General features: G+C 51.6%; 2 protein-coding genes and 1 long non-coding RNA gene across 6 annotated transcripts in view; 2 read left to right on the top strand and 1 right to left on the bottom strand.

The window, feature by feature from the left end:
- The first annotated feature begins 25 nt into the window (after window positions 1-25).
- IFNLR1 (interferon lambda receptor 1) lies at window positions 26-14,560 on the top strand. 3 transcript variants are annotated; one of them, XM_037017914.2, is made up of 7 exons: window positions 26-150; window positions 3,516-3,639; window positions 5,638-5,822; window positions 7,287-7,429; window positions 8,850-9,009; window positions 9,320-9,450; window positions 10,576-14,560. In XM_037017914.2, exons 1-7 carry the CDS (start codon window positions 93-95, stop codon window positions 11,311-11,313), a joined length of 1,539 nt encoding a protein of 512 aa, XP_036873809.2. In that variant the 5' UTR covers window positions 26-92; the 3' UTR covers window positions 11,314-14,560. The 3 variants fall into 3 exon arrangements, with proteins under 3 accessions (XP_036873809.2, XP_036873808.2, XP_036873810.2); XM_037017913.2 differs by having other exon boundaries at window positions 9,317-9,450; window positions 10,576-14,559; XM_037017915.2 differs by lacking the exon at window positions 26-150 and adding an exon at window positions 3,976-4,091 and having other exon boundaries at window positions 9,317-9,450; window positions 10,576-14,559.
- The window catches only part of LOC108387777 (uncharacterized), a 25,166-nt gene continuing 12,816 nt past the window's right edge, over window positions 9,364-21,713 (bottom strand). The window contains exons 1-6 of one of the 2 annotated variants that reach the window (XR_012130065.1): window positions 19,650-19,785; window positions 15,950-16,502; window positions 14,597-14,796; window positions 12,462-12,559; window positions 11,036-11,177; window positions 9,364-9,461 (exon numbers count right to left, since the gene is read on the bottom strand). This is a non-coding gene — a long non-coding RNA (uncharacterized lncRNA). Of the gene's footprint in view, window positions 9,462-11,035; window positions 11,178-12,461; window positions 12,560-14,596; window positions 14,797-15,949; window positions 16,503-19,649; window positions 19,786-21,713 lie in introns of those variants that run through there. The other variant, XR_005061252.2, reaches the window with a different exon arrangement.
- Window positions 20,007-21,713, top strand: part of IL22RA1 (interleukin 22 receptor subunit alpha 1) — a 16,129-nt gene continuing 14,422 nt past the window's right edge. Inside the window, exon 1 of the mRNA XM_017646132.3 lies at window positions 20,007-20,181. Coding sequence (XP_017501621.3) covers window positions 20,133-20,181 — 49 coding nt within the window. The 5' untranslated portion in view covers window positions 20,007-20,132. The remainder of the gene's footprint in view (window positions 20,182-21,713) is intronic.

Below are 21,713 nucleotides of genomic sequence, written 5' to 3'. Positions count from 1 at the left end.
GGCTTCCCGTTGGCTGCAGGCGGCGTCCGTGCCACCCCCGTGTCGGGAGGCCGCACCTCCACCCCCGCCCCAGCGCGCGGCGGAGCGGCGACATGGTGGGGGCCGGGCGTTGGGCCCCGCTGCTCCTGTGCCTGCTGCAGTCGGCGCCACGTAAGGCCGCGGGGCGCGCGGGGCGGTGGCTGCCGGGTGGCGGGCGCGGGGCGGCGGGCGGCTGGGGGTGGCGGGGCGCCCGCCCTCGGACTCTGAGCTCGGGGAGGAGGGACGGGGGCCGCAGCCTGCCCGCAGCCACCGGAGCAGGTGTCCGAGTCGGCCCTGCCCACCCACCACCGGTTTTCTGCTGCCACGAACCAAACAGATTCCAGTCTTTGAAATTCCTTTCCGGGAGGAATCTGCTCCAGTTTCCTAATCCCACGTCAGCTTCAGGTGAACAGGAATAAAGTGGCAGTTTAAAAATCTGTGGCCTTTATTTATAAAGTGCTTCTTAAGGTTTCCTAAAAGCACTGCCCCCTGCATTACTATCACATTTGACCCTCGTTAGTAAGGGAAGCCAACCAAAGTGCCCTGCCCTCCCCATCACCTTCGCCCGGAGTGGGGGTGTCAGGAGCCCTACCCAGGCCTGAGGGAAGGGTTCAGTTCAGCCTGTGCCCCACTGTCATTATAACAAGCCATCTTTAACTGAGCTCTCACTGGTAAAAACGGGGCACAGTACCAAATACTCTCAGATAGGTCCCAGCCACCAAGCCCCAACTATCCAGGAAGAAGTTCAGAATTTGCCCCTAGGCCATCTTCTTAGTCTCGGACTAACAATGTAAGAGTTAGAAGGGACCTTGGGCACGATCTATTACTAATATTAAGTCAACATTTATTGAGCAGCTTCTTTGTGCTAGGCACCCCATTATCCTATTTAAAAATCACCAGCCATCTGTCCTATGAGGTAGGTATTATTTTCTCCCTCCTTTTTCATATGGGAAACTAAGGCTCAGAGCGATTAAGGGAATTGCCCAAGAAGGAAGGCAGAAGTGAGACACACAGAACAGTCACAACCGGTTTTGGCTGTGGAGTGGGAAGCTGGGGCAGGGACTGTCCATGGACCCAGGTCAGCTCAGGGATGCCCAGCTTCTGGCGCCCCCAGGCAGTGAGTGTCATTGAAGCTGATAGAGAGACAGTGTATTTATTGGGGGGAGGGGAGAGGGTCCTCTGCCCCCCGTTTCACTGTCAAACCCAAATCCAATAGTTTTCCTGTCTAGACCTGGCTGTACCTTTACCTGAAGGCTACTGAAATGTACACCACACAAGCTAGTGTGATGGTATAGGATAAAGATCCAGGTTCAAATCCTGGCTCCTCTACAGACTGGCTGTATAGCCTCAGGCAAATTACTTGCCTTCTGTTTCTGAGTCCAGTGTCCCTGCATGAAGGAGAATGATACCCACCCCTAGGGTGGTTTGTCCTGAGGACTGAATGAGGTTTTGTGTATCAAGTGCCAAACCAGTGGCTGGCACCCTTTGAAGGTTCAAAAGAGGGTAAATACTTTGGCCTCTATTTCTCCACTGTGGCCAAGCTCAGACTTTGAACCTGTCCTGCCCACAGGATACCTTATAAGCTACTTGCAGACAGACTGTAGCCTCCTGCCAGCCACCTGCTAGAAAGTTCAGAAGCTGGGCGTGACAGCATCAGCAACCTGGTGATCCAGCTCCAACTGGAAGACATGGGATGGGCTGGAAGTAGCCCCCATATCTGGCTCTAAAAGCCAGGGGTGGGGAGCAGAGCTGAGGGCCATCGGTAGATGTGGCTTCTGCCTTCCTGATACCGTTCTGTAACTGTGTGGATTTTCACCAAGGCCCATGTGATGCTTCAGAGCGCTGAATTCTCTATGGGATCATGAGCTCCTAAAGGGCAGAAATGGAGCTGTATTCCTCTTTGAAACTTAAGACATGCGGTGGTCAATGGATGTTGTTGACCAGTAGTGGTCCCTAGATGTTGGGAGAATAAAGCTGAGCAGGTGCCATGAGAACCTAGAGGAGGAAGTGCAGGCAGTCAAGAACTCGACTGTGGAGTTAGCTAGGCCTGGATTTAAATTCTGATTCTACAGCTTATTAGCTGAGAGGGCCTCCATTTCCTCATCTGATGTGATGATCATAATTAGTACCCACCTCTTAGGGATGTGGGGAAGATTGAAAGAGAAAATGCAGGTAATGTGCATCGTGCCTGGCAGAGAGTTAGGGCTTGATATGTGGTAGGTGCTATTATTAACAGCTGCAGGGACATCACCACTTCTTAGAGATGTCAGGGGGGACTCCGTGGAGGAAGTGACAACTGAATCAAGTCTAAAAGAGAAGATGGTGAACACCAGGCAGTCAGGGACACCTGGGTTCAAAGACTGCAGTGATTTGAGGTCTGCAAGAAGGAAGATTGGTTGCAGCCTGGTGAGCATGTGGGGGAGCTGTCAGGAAGAAGTCAACCAGATGACCTGGCCAGGCCAAGTTGGGTAGATCCTCACATACCTCGATAAGGAGTAGGGACTTTATTCTGAGCAGGGCATGAACCTGGGGAGTAGTATGATCAGATATGCATTTCAGAAGATGACAGCTAACAATGAGAAGGAAGAGGTGCCAAAGGAGGGGGCAATAGGGGCCAGTTAAAGGTGGTTAGGTAAAGTGTCCCTGAGGCAGTGACATCTGAACAGAGATGTGAAGGAAGCTAGGGAGTGAGCCAGATGGGCATCTAGGGGTAGAATAGTCTAGACGGAGGGAACAGCTCACAGGAAGGCCTAGATGTGGAAGTGCACCTCCCATGCTGCAGGAACAGCAAAAAGGCCAGTGTAGCTTGGAAAGGATGGAGAGTGGGAGGGCAGTGGGTGGGATCGCATAGGGTTTTGTGGATGACAGTGAAGACTTTGGATTTAGCCTTGAGTGACATGGAAGCCAGTAGAGGGTTTAAAGCAGGAGAGTGCTGTGATCTGACTTTCACCCTTGCTCTGTATGGAGAAGGGATTGAGGGGACAAGGTTGGAAGCAGGGAGACAAGTTAGGAGGCCTTTGGAATAATCCAGGTTATCACAATATTCATTCATTCACTCGACACATACTGACTATGCATCTACAATGTGCCCGCGGCCCTGCAGGCAGACTCTGGGCACGTGGCTGAGAATAGGACAGAGCCCCTGCTTCTTGAGACCCTCGGGGCTGTTCCCACTGGAGTTCAAGAATCCATTAGATGGTTCCTGTTCTGTGTTGTTCTACTGGAACCGTCAGGTGCCAGAGTGGGCAGGAGATTCATGCTTAAAGAGGCCACAGAGGCCTAGGAGGGGAAGGGGCTGCTATACAGCCAATGGGTGGCACAGCTGCAACTGGAATCCTGACCCCCGGGTTCCCAGCCTTTGTCAGGGCCTCTGTACTTCAGCCACCCCAGATGACTCCTGCTTCTCAAATCAGTGAGCACCTGACTGCCTGCCAGGCCCCTCCTCCACCCCAAATGCCCCTCGTCTCCAGGCCCCATGACCTCTCTCTCCACCACAGGGCGACCCCATCTGGCCCCTCCCCAGAATGTGTCGCTGCTCTCCCGGAACTTCAGTGTGTATCTGACCTGGCTCCCAGGCCCTGGCAACCCCCAGAACGTCACCTATTCAGTGGCTTATCAAAGGTAGAGGGGCCCCACCAGGCTGGTGGGCGGGGTCGGGGGCTTCCCTAGGACAGCTGCGTTCAGTGCGGTCAGCATTCCTGGTTTTTCTGCCTCCCACCGGAGATGGCATGTGGCCTGCGTTTGGAGAGGGCATTTGGTAAAGGTCTGGAGGTGGGAATGACACTGACGGGAGAACGTGCACAGGTGACCAGCCTGCCCAGGGTTGGGGTGGGTCTCTGAGGCAAGTTGAAGAGGGGCTCCAGGAGAGCGATGAGGCCGGATGATGGAATTCTTGAGGCCCTGGATGAGTTGCTCGAGTTGTTTCGTAGCGCTAGATGGTCGCCCTTTTCCCCACAGAGCGTGCTCAGAGTCTTGGCGTCCTTCTCAGCTTGGCAGCCCAGGTAGCCACTGCTGCTGGGAGCACACCTGCCTTCTTGGCACAAAGGTGGGGATTATTTGAAGGTCTTTAGTAGGTGAGTAAGATGATGAGCACAGTTCAGGAGGGTTAGTCTAGAACAGGAGAGGAGGAGGAGGCAGGAATGGGAAGGGGCTGCTGGGTACTCAGAACCCACTCTGCACCTGGCAGGGCGCTAAAGCCTCCATGAGTACTTCACCTCTTCCCCCAGTAACACCGGGCGGGCACTGCCTTCCCCCCAGTTTTGAGGTGAGGAAACTGAGCCCAGAGTCTTGCTGGAGGAAGCCAGTGATGGAGCCAGAATTAAACCCCAAGTCTATCTGACCCTAAAGCTGTGCCCCTCCCATTCTGGCCCGGTCCCTGCACTGAAGCGTCCAGATGTGAGCAGTGGGGCCTGGCTTACAGAGTGAGGCATACGAACAATTTCTCATTATAACCATGGAGTTTCTATTTCTTTGTGTGTATGTGTATCTTTCATATAATAACAGTTTTTTAGTATTTTAATATTATAAATAACATAAGAAGTAGTTTGGGCTGTTTTTGTTGTGTAGTGTGAAGCTATTTAGTAGGTTAGAATTTTTATATCTCCCTGGTAAATGGAATCATTACTAGTATGTGGTGATTCTTTTCATTTTTATTATTACCTTAGAGTTAATATTTTGTCCCATATTAATATAACTACTCCAGCAGTCCTTTTAGCCTTTTTGGTTATTGTTTACATAGTGTAACTCCACCAAGAACATGACAGAGGAATTCTTCCCTGACCTGTTCTTTGCCTTCCTCCATTGAAGCCTTCTTCGCTCACCCACTGCTCAGACCCCAGACCCAGGAGTAGCCCTTGATCCTCCTCCTCATGTTCTCCCTCCAACCCATGAGCATATCCTGTTGGCTTTTCCTCCCCAATAACCCCCGGGGCAACCACTCTCGCCATCTCCCATGTTCTCTCCTGAACCTCAAACCCTTGCTGCTGTATCAGAGTGATCTTTAAAAACATAAGTTAGATCCCCTCAGGCCCCTATTGAGAACCTTCTCCTGGCTTCCTATCACACTTGGAATAAAATCCAAACTCCTTTTAAGAAGAGTAGCCCCTCATCTTGCGGCACTGATGGACAGTGACTGCACTGGGGTATGGGTAGGGACTTGATAATATGGGTAAATGTAGTAACCACATTGTTTTTTCATGTGAACCCTTCACAAGAGTGTATATCAATCATATGTTAATAAAAAAATTTTTTTTTAAAAGGTGGGTAGCCCCTGCCCCGGCTCTGTCTGCCACCGACTCTCTGCATGCATGTCCAGCCCTCCCTTGTCCACCGGGCTTCAGCTACACTGGCCTCTTTGCTTCTTCCTGTGCAGCTCAAGCTCCTTCCCTGCTGCAAGGCTTTTGCTTTTGTTGTTCCTTCCCCAAGCCGCCATCAGCGTGAGGTCCCAGAGCCAGTGAGGGGCACAACCAGGTTCCCTCGCGTGTCTCTCTATTCCTGTTCTGTCTTGGCCGATGGCTGGCTGGTTGGACAGACGGATGGAGAGACACATGAGCACATGTTCTCTGCATCCCCTCACCCGAGAGGCTGTCCGCAACCCAAGCTCTGCTGTCTCCTCCTCAGCTCTTCAAACCCCAGACGGTGGCGGAAAGTGGGAAAGTGTCTGGGAATCCAAGAGCTGGCGTGTTCTCTGATGTGCCTGGAGAAACAAGACCTGTACAACAAGTTCAAGGGGCGTGTGCAGGCAGTATCTCTCCACGCCAGGTCTCCCTGGGTAGAGTCTGAGTACCTGGATTACCTTTTTGAAGGTAGGTCTGTGGGTAGGGGACAAGGGGGAACCTCTTTTTCCAGGAACTTGGCGAAGTGGTCCTGCTGTCCTAGCCATCCGTCTCCCATTTCTCCAAAGCAGAAGGCAGCTCTCTGGGGCAGCCCACCGTGAGCCCCCACCCATGTCCATGCAGCCTGACTTCATGGCAGGCAGTTAGGGGAGTCCCACCAGCCTGAGTCTGTACAACAACTCAGTTCGTACCTCCTGCTAGAGATGCCCATTATCCACTGAACACAACCTTGGTCATGAACTCCACCAGGAACTTTATATAATTATTCCTATTTTCTTTGATATTCAGCCTCTCTACAAAACAATTTTAAAAATTTCTAGTTGCAAAAGCAATTACTATACAGTGTAGAAATTTAGGAAGTAAAGAAGTTAAAAATAGAGAGGAAAACATTTCCCATGCTTAACGGCATTCAGAAATCATCAGTGTTAACATTGAGTGAAGGCAGCACTTTTTTCCCCAACATATTTTATTTCTGATCTTCACAACAACCTGTGAGGTTTGTTTTTATAAACTCATTTTTTTTAAATAAATAAAGCAAAACTCTCAGCAGTTCAATAACTTGCCAGGAGACACAGCTAGTAAGTGGTGGAGATGGAATGTGAATCTAGATCTTTCTGATCTTAGGCAAGGCCCTCAGCAGATCGAGAGTGAGGTGGGCTGGTGAGGGGAGGATACGTTCTCAGACCGTAGCCTTGGGGAGCTGGGATCTGTGACTTGTGGCCTAGGCTCCTCAAAGTATGAGAGGGAAAAACAGGTCTGGAAGAGAGGGGATGGCAGGGAAGGAGGAAGAGATGAACTGGGCGGGAAGTAGCTGGCTGGGCTGATGGATGAAAGGAGGGGAAGGTGGGTAGATAAGAACAGAAGCATGGAGAGGATGGCGGGGGCGGGGGGGAGGAGGTTAGATGGAAGGACGCTTAAGAGGAAGGGAGCAAAGGATGGAGAGATGGAGGACGGGGAGGGAAAGGCGGGTGGATGGTCCTTGGGTAGAGAGTATAGAGGGAAGGAAGGCTGCCGGAAGGGACGGATGAACAGGAGGGAAGGAGAGTTACAGGAGGAAGGGGGGAGGGAGGGAGGGAAACGGCGAGGGGAGGGGAATGGGTGGATGGGAAGGATGGGGGAGCAGAAAGGTAGGCGTTTGGCTCGGTAAAAGGAAGGAACACTGGCGGGAAGGGAGAATGATTAGGAAGAAGGGAGGATGGGGAGCTGGATGGACAGGCGAGGAAGGGTGGGAAGGAGGCAGGAAGGCCGTCCGGCCAGGACAGCGGATGAACCCCTGCAGTGGTTCATGGACGTAAGGCTCTCACCCAGTAGGTGTCAGACAAACACTGATGCCACTTACCCCTTCCGGGGAAGCTCTCTGTGCTGCGTGAGGAGCAGCCTGCCTGGGGACGCTGGCCCCCAGAGGGCACTGACAGGTGTGCTCTCTCTCTGCAGTGGAGCCGGCCCCGCCCGCCCTGGTAGTCATGCGGACAGAGGAGATCTTGAGCATCAGTGCCACATACCAGCTACCCCTCTGCATGCCTGCACCAGATCTGAAGTACGAAGTGGATTTCTGGAAGGAGGGGACTGGGAACAAGGTGGGAAGCCCCTTTCCTGCCCCTAGGCTGGGCTCCCTCCCTCACTGGCCCGCCAAACCCCCAAGCTCCTCACCCTCCTGAGCCTACTCCCTGCACACCTCCTCCAGGAAGCTTTCTCACATACCCCTCACTCCTGGCAGTGCCCCCCAACTCTGTGCAGTGCAGCTGGCCTGTGGCCCACCCCTTCCATTCTCCACCTGAGAGGCCAAGTAGGGGGCATCCTGCCCCTGCACATGCTCACACTCAGCTCTGCACCTGTGAGCCACTGACCTTAAGTGTGCCAATAAAACTCTTATTTCCAAAAAAAGGTGGCAGGCTGGATTTGGCCCACAGGGACTATAGTTTACTGATGCCTGTTCATTTTTCATTCCCCACCACCTCCACACTCTGAATTCTAGGGACACAGATCTTCTTTCCACATGGTCCCTGTCTCCAAGAACCTCACAAATATTCTAGACCAGCACTGTCCAGTAGAGATCTAATGTGAGCCACATAGGTAATTTTAAATGTTCCTCATTCAATCAGGTAAAAAAAACAGGGGAATTTACTCTTTTTTTTTAAATTAAGGTATCATTGATATACACTCTTATGAAGGTTTCACATGAGCAATATTGTGGTTACTACATTCACCCATATTATCAAGTCCCCCCCTCATACACCATTGCAGTCACTGTCCATCAGCGTAGTAGATGCCATAGAGTCACTACTTGTCTTTTCTGTGCATATACTCCCTTCCCCATGCCCCCCACTGCATTATGTGTGCTTATCATAAGACCCCCTAGTCCCCTTCTCCCTTCCTTCCTACCTGCCCTCCCCATCCCCTTTCCCTTTGGTAACTGCTAGTCCCTTCTAAATTTATTTTAAAATGTACTTTATTTCATTCAATAGAATGTTATCATTTCAACGTGTGATTGATATAAAAATCTGTGATATGGTACATTCTTTTTCCAATAAGTCTTTGAAAACCAGTGTGTATTTTATACTTAATGCACATCTCAGCTTGGACCAGCCACACTTCAAGGGCTCAGCAGTGACTATTGTATTGGACAGGGAAGCCCCAGAGTTTTGTGTCCGTGAATGGCTGAATGATGCCCCCCCCCACTGATAAACTGAGAGGCCCTGAGGGTAGGAAGCCTGAGGAGAATCTGCCCCCAAAAATGTGGACCAGCAGGCCCTGGGGGTGCACACAGGAGTGACTCTGAGTGGCAGAGTTTTTGAACCCAAACGCCTCTACCTTGAGACTCAATGGAAAAGAAACCAGATAATGTTGGGAAGTGCTCCCTTAATGCTCAAACTTTAATGCAGGAGAAGAATATGTGGGGAACATAGCTGTATCCCGCCTGCCAAGCCCACCCCATCCTGGCTGTTCAGACCAGTCCCTACAGCAAATCTGCTCACCTCTGCATCTCTCTCCACACAGACCCGATTTCCAGTCACTCCCCATGACCAGCCAGTCCACATCCCCCTCCAGCCAGCAGCCAGCGGACACCACTGCCTCAGCGCCAGAACCATCTACACCTTTGGGAACCCTAAATACAGCGAGTTCTCCAAGCCTACCTGCTTCTTCCTGGAGGCCCCAGGTGGGTACAAAGTGGTACGGAAGTGGGGACTTTTCCCCCTGGACCTCAGGATCTTCATAATAATGGTGGTTAAGAGGATGAGTCCAGAGACAGACTCCCCTCAATTAGAATCCCAGCTCCACCACACACTGTGTGTCTTTGGGCAGCTTTCATAACCTCTCTGAATCTTGGTTTGCCCAATCTGTAGGAGAGGTTTATTCTCACGAAGATGACTTTGGATAACGTACGCGAAGCCCTCTGCACACAGGCAGTTGCTAGATGGGAGCCACTCTTGTGTCTGTAGTTGTTGTTATTTTTCCTTCCTGAGGAGCCAGCTGGGCATTCCTGGTGCTGCTACCACTTCTGGGGCTACTGCTGTTGGTCATTGCCACCGGCCGTGTGATCTGGAAGAGCTTCACAGGAAATCCTTGGCTTCAGCGGGCAAAGACGCCACGGGCCCTGGTATGGCAGATCTGGGGATGTGCAACAGAGGGGGAGGGTTGCTGAGTAAGGACGTGAGGGCAGACTTGGAGATAGTTCATGTAGAATATCAAATCATCCAGAATGCCAAACATCACCCAACTTCGTGTCTGAATTTCCACCATTAGTAACTCACTCCTTTGGCACTAATTTCAAATAGCAAATATAACTGGGAGGGAAAGGTTCCTTCAGCCCCTTTAGTGAAATAGCTTCATCTTTGCTAAGGATTTGTCAGGTGCCAAGAGCAGAGCCCCCAGCCTTGGGACTCAGGGGAGATGCACAGACGGGGCTGGGGAGGAGGTATGCCAAAAGGTGATGTCTTAGAAGGGTCCCAGCATTCACAACTTCACAATTCAACTGAGGGTGAGCCTTACCCAGGCCGACTCTGGAATTTCCTACTCGGCTGCTGGCTCACTCTTAGAACCTAGGGGCCAGCTGGGTGGAGGGGGGAATCCAGAGAGGTCAGCTGGGTCAGACTTGTGCAGATGAGGGTGTGGAACAGGAGGCGGGGGCTATAGGTGAGGCTCATTGGGCACCTGGGTCACGTCGGGACTCTGAGGCTGGATTCTGAGTGGCCCTGCCACACATGAGTATTTTTTAAGTTCTTGGCTCTGGGAGCTGCAGGGAAGTCCCACTCACTGAGCAACCACCTCTGTTAGTCAAGTCTGTCCCCGGCCCCATCCCTCCACAAGCCTATCACATGGAAAGTCACCAGCTCCACTTCTAGCAGCCAGCATCCGTCTCCTGGGGCTTCCTCGGGCCTCTTGTCCCCACGTGGCAGGTTGCCAAGTGCCAGGGGATTAACACCTCCACCACCCCTTCTGTCTCTCACCTGATGGTGCTCTGAGACAAATGCACTCAGTGTCTCTCTGCATCCCCAGCGGGTGGAAGCTCCAGCTTGCCTGATAACACACCTCTATTGGCCGCTCCCCACACTGCCATCCAACTTGCCCACTCCCTTGATAGCATTTCCTAGGGTCATTTCCCAAAGAAACTACTTACATTGGAACCCTTGTATCGGGTCTGTTTCCAGGGGAAGCCAAATGAGTACACTCATGCGTCAGGAAAGCCTGCATTTTCTGTTCTTGTCTCCCATTTCCAAATCAGGACTTTTCTGGACACAGACACCCCGTGGCAACCTTTCAGCCCAGGGGCCCAGAGTCCCCAGATGACCTGGTCCTCTGCCCGCAAAAGGAACTGACCAGAAGGGTCCCTCTGAGCCCTGGAGTCAGGGCCCCAGCCACCGTCCAGGCGGCATCACAGGGCAGTGCTGAGGAGAAGGATGATGAGGCGGATGCGGGCGGCAGCCTCAGCTTCCAGCCCTACAGTGAGCCACCCCCCTTCCTCCGGCGGGTGCACCGGCTCCCCGGGCATGCTGAGGCAGGGGGGCCCTGGGCTCCTCTGGTCCGGGTCAGAGGCTCCCCTGTTTGGGATTCTTCAGGTGGAAGCTGGGCCAGCCCTGTGGGCTCCTCCCCCGGGGACGAGGCTGGGTCCTCTGCTTCTTTGGCCAAGAAGGGGCCGGGCCCAGGGCCAGGTGGGGACAGGTGTCAGGAGCATCTCCCACTACCTCAATTCTCTGAGGACTCGGATTCCCTGAAAGAGCCCCCGAAAGACGACTTCTCCTGGACCAACTGGGACTCATCACTGGAGCTGCATCTGGACCCTGGGAAGCCCCCGGTTTCTCTTCAGACACTGATCTTCTGGGACAGCTGCTCGGAGGAAGAGGAGGAAGAGGGTGGGAGGGAGTCAGAAATTGAGAATAGCAGCACTGGCAGCTGCAGGGCCGGGAGTCTCCCAAGGACCGAGGTCAGAGGTGGGATGCCAGGCTGTTACATGGCCAGGTGAGCCTCCCCCAGCTGCCCCCGAGTCTGGTGCTGCTGAGCTTGCCAAGGACCCAAGATGCTACTGAGACTTGAGAGCTGGGGGCGCCATCCCTGGGCTGACCTGGCAGGGGAGGTCATCCTGCACACTGCAGCAGCAGGGGGACCCCAGCTGGACGCTGTTTCTCAGTTGGGTTGAGCAGTAAGGGGCCACCCCATCCCACGGCCTCAGCTTTGGGCTGAGCTCCAACAGTGGTAGAGACAAGGATGGGCTGAGGTCAGAGACTGAGTGTCAGATCACCCCACTGTCTCTGGGGTGACAGGCCAGTCAGAAATCCCATCCCTGGACAACATGAAACAGGTGAGGTCAATCACAGTGGGCCTCAAGGACTGACGCCACAGGGGCCATCTCGATTTGGGGGAGGGAATGTGGGGGCCCATCGCTGTCTGTCTCATGCCCTTTCTCCAGCATCCACCCAGCTGCCTCCTCCCCGGAGTCTCACCCTGCTGATTCATGAGCCCCTAAGGTGGGCCGCAGTAGAAATTGTCTGTTAGCAGAGGGTGTTGGAGTGAAACGGAAAGGGTGGTTGTTGTTCAGATCCCACTCTCTCAGTCATGGAACTGCATGGTTTTTAATATCAGACAGACCTGGGTTCAGATCTCAGCTCTGCCATTCACTGGCTGAGTGACTCTGGGTAAGCCTCCTTCCTTCCCCACCGCGGTTTGCTCATCTGCAGCTACCACTGCGCTGTGGTGAGGGCTCCGAAAGAGATGTGTGTACTCAGTGCCCTGCTCGTCACTGGCACTGTCCACACGAGGGCTGGGAGGATTCTCCCTCCCCCAGGCTCCCCGAGGGCTGGGAGGATTCTCCCTCCCCCAGGCTCCCCGGAGACCTCTGGGCCCCTGAGCTCAGAGCGCCTGGGAGTGTTCACTTGATCAGCGTGCCTCACCTCTTGTCTACCTCCTGCCGTCCACCCTTCCTGCCCCCACCTCCTGGTCAGGAAACTAAGCTCTCAGAGGCACAAGTCACCAAGGGGGCTCCTGGTCTCTCCCTTTTCCCTACAAAGAAAGAAACAAATGGCCCACCTTTCCAGGGGTCTGATTTGTTGGCGGTAGAGTGCAGCCCAGCAGGGAACTGACACCTGGGCCTGTAGACCCTGTTTCAGACCTCACCTCAGACCCTTTTGTTGATGACTGTGGTTGTAAAGAAGTCTCATTTTCCTTCCAGCTATCAGAATCCAGTGTCCTCTGGAAATAGGTGACTGTCTTACCTGGGGGTAGTGATACGTGTTCTCAAACAATTGTTTTGTTAACCTACACCTACCAGTATATGGATGAGCATAGCTGAGATTTCAGCCATAGGGACCAACTTTTTTATGGTGTTGTGGCCAGGGATCTGAACAATCTTGGCTCTGAGACCTGGGACCTGCCATTTAATGTGCTGGGACTTAGATTTCTGCATTTGTGAAAAAAAAGAGTCTTTGTAGCCACTTCACCCACAGAGGCTGTGTTGTTTTGGAGCCCTTATGAGCATATAGCTTTAAATGAAAGGTCTGGAAAAGCTTTCGAGGGCATCTGGTCCAGGAGTTCTCAAACCATGTTCCTAAAGGTCTTGGGCTTCGTGGGAGAAGTCTCAATTGCAGGGGGAGCTGTGGGCTATAGGATCCCCCACGTCAGCCAGAGCTGCCTCGTTTTGCCCTGACTTAACACAGGTGGCCTTCCGTGGAGGTGGAACTGAGAGCATTCCACTTTCAAGAAAAAGTTAGCAAACCACTTTTTAAATTGAACACCTGTCTTGTTAAAATGAAGATGCTGAAATGTTGACTTCTTATATATATCCCTAAGGGTGACATCTTTGGTCTCTGGCTAGCTGGCCTTGGCCATGTCAATAAAATGCCAAGGTCTTAGCAAGGATTTCCCAGGGGCACCATGCTGACTGGAGGCCTTCACCTCTGCCAGGATGCATTCACATGCCTGCATGCACCCATGTGCATCTCTACCTCACAGCCGCATCACTGAGCACAGGAGGAAGCACAAACCACAGAGTGGGGAAGGCTGTGGCTCAGGGCAGGATCCCAGGAAAATACCCAGACCATGGCTGAAGTTTTTTTCTAGGACCCAGCCAAGTTGCTTCATGAAGGTAATTTCAAAAAACTAAAAGCTATCATGTCTATTGTCTTAGGCCTTATTATCTCTAAGTATTTTTTTTTTCAGTGTTTAATGTCTGAGATAGGTTTAGTGATTCTAAATTCCAGCTCCTTTTTAGTCATGAAGTCATTAACAAAAAACCATGGGAAGCATTAGGAAGAGCATTGTGACCCATATATAATGTGTCAGGTGTGCTCAGCACTTCACTGTTTACAAAGCCCCTTCCCCATACACAGCAGCCTGGAACTGCATAGCATGAGCTCCAGGCCACGCTTGGAGCACGTAAGGTGAGGAAGGGACGATGTCTCAGGTTAAAGCACCATTATAAAGATTACATAGTATTCTTAGGTACTTGTATTTATTTCTAATTTAGTCCTCTGTTTATACCATATTTAAATAATTTCCTAATGCTTGTTGGTATCTATCCTAAACTGTTTTAAATAAAAAGTTCTACTCTTAGAGAAAAAGGCAGAATTGAATGGGAATGCCTGTGCTCTTGTTTGTCAAAGGCTCCTCACACTCATCTAGCTGTTAAGGCTACAAGGCTCTTGGGTTGGGTTCCCAGCAGCAGACCCAGAACCTGGGATTTGGGAGTGTAAAGTGAAGGCAGTGATTCCAGAAGGCACCCATAGGGGAAGCGGGGAGTGACACAGGGAGGGAAGGCAGTCAGTCCAGGTACGTAATCAAACAGGGCACTGCTTGGGCCACCGGGGCTCAGTCCCCCTTGGGGGGCTTTGGGAGTTAAGTGTGGGACCCTTCAGATTTGTTCCCCTGCCAGAGGAAGAAGTGGGGGCATTTGTCCACCAGCCCTCATCAGCCCTGGGTAGATGTGCCCCACACAGAGGTACATCCATTTGAAATCTATCAAGCTGAGTGTGTGAGAAAAATGAGTGTGTGTGTCGGGGGACGTGGGCTAGGACACCCACGTTGCCTGTTACAGTGAGGCCAGAGCTATGCACACCACCCTGGAAGCTCCCCCTGTGGCAACGAAGGTCCATAGGTTACAGAACATCCTCTGGGGCTGGCCTAGCAAACCCCAACTCATTCCAGCAGATCTCTATTGAGGAGGGGCTCCCAGCTTCCAGAGATTCTCCCGGGGCCACATGGTCGTTTGGGATCTGGGATGGTGTCATCTGACGCAAGATCTCCAGTCACCTTACCTGTAAGTTGCAAACTCATGACTGCCGTCCCCCACTCCAGCATCTGCCAGAGGGGGTCCCTGCTGCTTGGTGAGTGGAATGAGGAGGAGGGGGCAGAAGTAGGAGGCAAAACAGCACCTTCATCCCCGAACTCTAATTTTCTCCCTAATGACTTAGGCTCCGTGAATGGCTGCTGGCATACAGCTTCCTTGAGCTCATTCCTGTGTGCACAGAGTGGGATGATTGTGATGAGGGTTGTGGGGTTATAAAAAAAAAAAAAACAGATCAGAAGTTACTGTATCTAAATGGGTGAGTCAGTTCTGTGAGTCAATTGTTGAAGAGATACTTGGTTGGCACCAGGACAGTTCCAGCCCAGGGAGCCCCGCCCTGCCACATGCGATGGTACAGGATAGAGGGGTGACAGCTTTTTATAAACCATCAAGAGTCTTTTCTCCTCCTTACAGCCTCTCTAAGTGGGTTAGGAGGAGAAGTGGAGATCCCAAGGTAAGAACGCCTCGGAGGTCACTGCCCTGGTATGCAAGCCGTCAGCAGGTGGGGGCACCTCTTCAGGTCCCAATGCCTGCAGGGTGAGTCCCATTCATTCTTGCAGGGCATGTCCCACCCTACTCTAAGCCTCGGCTTCTCTGGGCATGGTATGGTCGTCTTGGAAGCCAGATTCCAACAGGAGCTCAGAATCCCCCCACCCCAACTCCCATCTTTAGAGTTCCAGGCCCTTTCATGGAATGTCCCCCCTCTAAATAACTCTAATCCCACCACATGGTCTAACCTGTAGGATGCAATGCACTCACTTCCCCCATCCCTGGAATTGGCCTCAGAAACTATCAGCCACTCAGACTTTTAAGGGAATATTTTTCGCTGCCCACATGGCTCCATCCCACAATCCCCAAGCCTACACACCCAGGAGTCCAGGTTTTTGCAAAGGGTTTTAAGGGACCTCTCTTGGTCCTTGGTTCCTTATTTTGTAACAGAGGACACTAGCTGCATGAGACTCTTCCTGCTCAGAAACTGTCCAGAGATACCAGCTTTGTTAATCCTCCTAGCAACCCCGAGGAGCAGAGACTGTTATCTGTCCTCCTAAGGGGGTTATTTGTCAAAGGCTCCTCACCGCTCATCTAGCTGTTAAGAGAGAAAGCTGCGGTAAGTGATTAAGAGACAAGCACACTGTGGGAAAGTGGCAGAGCTAGGATTCCAACCCGGGGCAGCCTGCCAAAAGCCCATATTCTGTTTGCTTCCTGGCTTCCAGGGTGCATGTGAAACTGTTCCCCCAATCCCAGCATGAGACGCAGGATCTTTAATGTTCTATGAAGAAGCATTGGTCATATAAGCATGCCATAAGCTTCAGGAGCTCCTTACCCTGAAAGGGAGCCGAAGTTATAAGCCGAGTCAATAAACACGGAGCTGAATTTGTGCTTCTTCACTGACGGTAGCCATGAAAGGAATTCTGGGATGTCAGGGGGTTTCTAACCCCAAATTGACACAGAATCAGGGGGCCGTTCAAGCTCCAAGGGCCCTTAAGGTCTTCTTTACTCTGCCTCCTCTACAGACAGAGAAACAGAGGCCCAGAGAAGGGATCGGTCAAGGTCACCTGGAGTTAGGTGCAAGGTTGGGACCAGACCCAGGCTCCACACCTGGGACATTTAAGTCAGTGTCCCTGGTTGATACAGCCCAGGCTTGGAGCCAGATGGACTCAAACACGACTCTGATTGTCAGGCTTTTCTGTAACAAGAGGCCCTGGGGTGGGTTGCCAAAGCTTTGTTTCTTGCTCCTCTGGTCCATGAATGATCAGGAGCCCCCTTCTGGCTCTGTCACTGCTGTGTCACCAACCATGGACATAGCACTTGCCCTCCTTCAGAGCACAGCTCACTGCCTTTTGAAGTTCTTGCTTCTGCAAAACAGGTTCCGGCATCTGTGTGTGTTGAAAGAAGGGACAGGAGCAGGTCACACTCATATTTGTCGTTTGAGGATATGATTTTTCTACAGCTTAGGGATGTTCTACAGTCAGTAGAAGCCAGCTCCGCCCAGCACACTCATTCATTCAGAAAACATTACTAGGTACTTGTTCCATGCCAGCTCATGGTGGACGCTGAGCTATCAAGGAGAGCAAGTTACACACTTTGTCCCCATAGGAAGCAGCAGGGGAAACTAATAACATGTTGCCATATGCACTGGGATGGGGGGTGATTGAAGGGGCACAGGAGCACAGAGCTGGGGCCCCTAACCCAGTCCTTGAGTGACTCACATACAGAAGGCTTCCTGGTGGAAGTGAATTTGAGAAGAGATCTGAAGAATGAACAAGAATTAGGAAGAAAGGGGGTTGGAAAGGTGTTCCAGGCAGCAGGTACAGCTGGACAAAGACTCAGAGGCAAGAGAAAGCAAAGTGCACTGGGGAAATTTACCAGTGAGAAAACAAAGGCATGTTCCTGGCAGTCTGAGTCAGAGAGAATCACTAGGGTGAATCTGCTGCCATACAGGCCAATTCTGTAAGCCAGTGTTGGATAGTTGCTCTATATTCAGCCACGTGGAGGGAACAGAGAAATACAAGGGGTGCTCTTTGCACTCAGGACATTTTCTTCCTCACTGGGGAGACAAGAACCATTGAATTTTAGAGAACATCGAACGAGGTTATCAAGGGAACATTTATCAGTGGTCACAGCCCTCCCAGCAACCAAGAGCAGCCCATCCTAGTCAATCACACCATCATGGCAAGAGCTATTTTCTTAAATCAAAAGAAATTTGCCTCCTTAACATGTCCCCTCCTACCCACCTGGTTTTCCTATACACAAAGGGGGGCTCCACCCTTCTCCATGCAACAGCCCCTCCCGTATTAAAGATGCTGCTGGCATCTCACCTCTGCCTCACCTGAGTCTCTACTTTCGCATCTCAAACAGGAGAATAATGTGCCAAATGCACAGCACACCAGAGCTCTAGAAGGGTTTTTATAAGTGAGACCTCGGTGGGCTGGAGCTGGTGTCACAGTCAGCCCGCAGGAGGAGACGGACATTCCAGATGGCCTTGAAGAAGAGGGAGTTTGGCTAAGGGAGAGGTAATGGCATTTCAGGAGTGGGTATGGCCCAGACCAAGACACGTCTTTAATGCCCACTTGTTTTGCAAGTACCCTTGCTTTTCCTGAATATAAAATAATATTTTATGTTATTTAATAATAATAATAATAATATTCCTGTATTTTATAAGGATATACATAATTTAAAATTATCCTATAAAAACTCTAGAAAATGCAGATGAGCAAAGATAAGAAAACAAAAACCCCCTGTAATCCTAATGCCACCCACAGATCACTTCACTCCATTAATGTTTTCATATATCCTTCAAGACTTTTTCTCTATGTGTTTTAACCAGGTTTGCACTCACCATAGTTTAGGCCATGCTTCTTTTCACTTAATGAAATATGGTGAATCTTTACCAGCCTACAAAACATTTTGCTACAACATTTTTGGAAGACTGCACTTGTCTTCCACGGGGCAGACAAACCATTATTCTATTAAACCAAACCCCTACTGTTACATGAAGCTATCCCCATTCTCTCTCTCTCTCTCTCTCTATATATATATATATATTTTTTTTTTTCTTTCTACTTTCAGAAATGAAGTCTGGATGTTCCCCAGTTCATTAACAGTCCAAGTGTCTTCCTTCACCTTAATTCCTATATAACCATAGTCCCTCATAACTCTCGGGAGCCTAGTTCTTCCACCAGGTTCCTTCCGGCAGGTGCTGCCAGGAGTCCCCAAGGAAGCCCCCCACCCCCCGCCCGTCTGCTGGAGCCACAGCTTGTCCCCAGCCAGCCAGCCAAGATTGCTCCAGTGACTGCTCCTCTCCCTATGGGCCCTTCTTGGCATTTTGTGACCTGTTTCTACAACCATGATCTCCCCTCCACCTTGTCTGCAAAATCATCAAAGGCCCTGCATCCATCATGGCCCTTCAGGAATATGAAGCCTCCTGAGTGTTTCAAACCAAGAGGCTTTAATACAAGGGAGTCGGTTACCCAGGTGATGGAAGAGCTGAGAATTCAGTCAGGGCCTGGGAACCAGCCCAGAGATTCCCCACAGCAGGAGCTGTTCCATCCTCTGAGCTAAAGGGAAAAATTGGGGTGATACCAAAGCCCAGGAGCTGGCACCCGACAGAGTGATGGTGGCGGCTGCCTGGCCGGAGGGAACTGCAGCTCAGAGGAGACACAGCCATTGCTGGGGCTGCTGCTCAAAACAGAGAAAGAAGGGGAGAGATGCCGTGCCTTCTCTCCTCCAGTTCTCCAGTTTCCTCCAGTGCCTCCCATTGGTTGAGTCTATCAGAAAGCAGTAAATAAGGGAAATGTAAGAAACGTAGTTTCCTGAAATTACAATAAAGGACTAGCATGAGCCATATTTTAATTCCTTTAAAGCACAGCTCAAATTCAGCTTCAAACAAACTTTATCAAAGACTCAGGGATAATAGTAAACTATTGCAACACAGAAAAGAAAATCTTAAATATAGATTCCCAGATATCACAGCCTACTGCATCAAAAGCCAAACCCTTCATAGCCTCCCTCGGGAACCAGCTCTCCTGCCGTAGGCCTCAGCCTGCTCTTGTCTGACTAGGACCAGCCAAACTCTCCTAGGAACTCGGAGCTCTGACCATGTCCACCCCTTCAGTCTTCTCTGAGGCCCAGGGAGCAGAAGGAAATCATTTCCTAAACTTGAACCCCATTGAATCTCATAGTAATCTGTATGTACACAGCTCTAGATGGCAGATGACAGCTTGACTGAGCAGTTTGAATCTTCAGTGTCTCAAACCAGAGGCTCATTCATGAATTTTTGCTCCCATCTCTGGCACAGTAGAGTTGCTGAAGTTTACACTGTTTTTTCCTTGCCCTTTACAGGCCCCAGACCCCAAAGACTCAAGGGAAGAGTACCTGGGCTTCCCACCCCCATCAGCCTCTCTATGAGGGGAGTCTACCCTCAAGCCTATCGTCCAGCTTGGGGACCTGCTTTGACATGGGGCCCAAGGAGTGGCCACAGACTTCGTACACCTCCTCCTGCCAAAAAAAAGTGAAGGACTCACAGCTTCGCCTTTGACACCGGAAAATTCTAGAACATATTTTCTGCTTCTTTGACTGCTCCAGTTAGTTGCCTCAGGGACAATCCCTGAGAACAGAATCACTGGGACAGACGGCGGACGTGTGCTGCAGGCTTCTGGTGCCCTGTGCCAAACTGTTCTGATAAAGCTTTTCGCCCTGGGTTATTTTCACCTTTTCTGCCCCTCAGCTCTCTGAGAAACCACTAAAGAGTCTTGGGATGAATCAGCCACCAGACCAGATAAACAGGCCAGCCTGTCACTGTTGCTGTCCTGCAGCTAGGAAGGGAACTCCCCTGGACCCCGCCCAGGACCTGGAATTCCGAAGGAGGCTGGGCACCTTTGTACCCGGCTCCCCTCTTTCCCCGCCCACTAGGGTGGAGCCAGCTGCCAAGGCAGCCAAGCTTCCCAGCTTTCCCTCTGTGCTCAGCCCAGAGCGGAGGCCAAAAGAGGGCTCTGTGCCCGGCCCCAATGAGGACACTACTGACCATCCTGGCTGCAGCTGCAGGATCCCTGGTTGGTGAGTGCCCATCACCCCGGGACCAGAATCCCCCCACCGCCTGGAACCAGTAATAAGGGTGGTCTGCTCCCTGCACACCACCCAGTTTCGGTTTCTTCTCTGCTAGGGCCAAGCTGGGTGCCAAGTTTCCCTGGAGAAGTGGGTGCCAGCTCAGGTTACTGGGCAGGAGGGTTCCTCAGACCATGGGCTCTTCCAGAGCCTCAATTGACCCTCGGGACTCAGAGACACAGTCCATGTCTGAACTGGGGTGCCAGGTGCCCCCATCCATGTGGATGGAGAATTCACTTGAAGGAGTCGGACATCCTTTGATTCCTCGAAACATTCTGGTAGGAGTTATGCCATCCATCCACTCCTCCACTTCTGGCTGGCACTGGCAGGACGAGGGGAGGTAGGAGAGGAGGGTGGACAAGCTTGATTCCGCTGTCAGCCGCTGCCTTCCTCCACACCCCGGTGGGGCCTCTTCCCGCCTTCCTGCTGCATTTGAAAGAGCATTTTCTCCCAGAGTAGTCGGGTCTGCTGCATTAATAGGTCTTAAAACATGAGGGCCCTTTTGAAAACAGCACTACACTGTATAGTTTTCAAATCCAATAAAGTGAATTTTTTTATCACTATGGAGAATTTTCAGACGGATGCCTGAGATCCTAGATGGTCCCTCTCTCCCTGAGATGTTTAATAAAATTCAGGGAACTTTCTCAGGAAATGGAAGCATAGTTCTGGCTGAAGAGTGGAGAGGGGTGGCCTCTGCAGGGCCCCTTCCAGCCCCAGGGCAGGATGAGGCCCCTAAAGGGCCAGCTCTTCCCTGCACCCTCCACTGCCATCCCCTGACCCGCAGTGCTTCCAGCTGCTTCCAGGACCCTGCAGTCTGTCCGCCTGCTGGCATTACACTGGGCCCATGATGAGTGAGAGGACTTGACACGTCCCCAAAGACCCCAAGGAATCTTCCTTTAGACCCCCTCACCCCAATTCTTGTTGGAAGTCTTAGAGGTTCTCAGCTCTTTAAGGTGGGCACCAAGGAACAGCTCTTAGGGGATTGTTAAGAGCAGTAAGTCACTCTGGGACCCAGGTCTCCTCACACCAGTGTTCTTGGGCCGATACCAAAGCATGCTGGATTAACTTTTTCTAAGCAAATGTGCGAACTCCTATAAAGTCCACCAGTCTGTCGGTCTCTAGACAGTACCTATGTCCCCTGGATTTCACAGTGTAGACTTCTGCCTGGGAAGCACAGAGGTGACACAGGTAGAGGAACAGATGACCTATTTGAGGAGGAAAAGGAATGAGTAGGGTGGGAGGAGAGGGCAGATCTTGCTGGCCAGGGCCCACCCACCAACCTCAGGAAGCCAGATTTAGTTCCTTCCTGGAAAATAGTGCCAATCTCAACCTGGCCTAAGCCCTTTACTCCTGAGCATGTCCCAGCCTCAGCCACCAGCATCTCCCAACCCAGACAGCCCACCAGGATACTGACCCCAACCAGCAAGCTTCCCACAGCAGACCCCAACCCACCACTAGGGGAGACAGACCCTGGCCGCCTCTCA

This window comes from Manis javanica, chromosome 4 (assembly GCF_040802235.1).
Source record: "Manis javanica isolate MJ-LG chromosome 4, MJ_LKY, whole genome shotgun sequence".
Lineage (NCBI taxonomy): Eukaryota > Metazoa > Chordata > Mammalia > Pholidota > Manidae > Manis > Manis javanica.
This window is presented reverse-complemented; position numbering and strand designations above follow the sequence as displayed.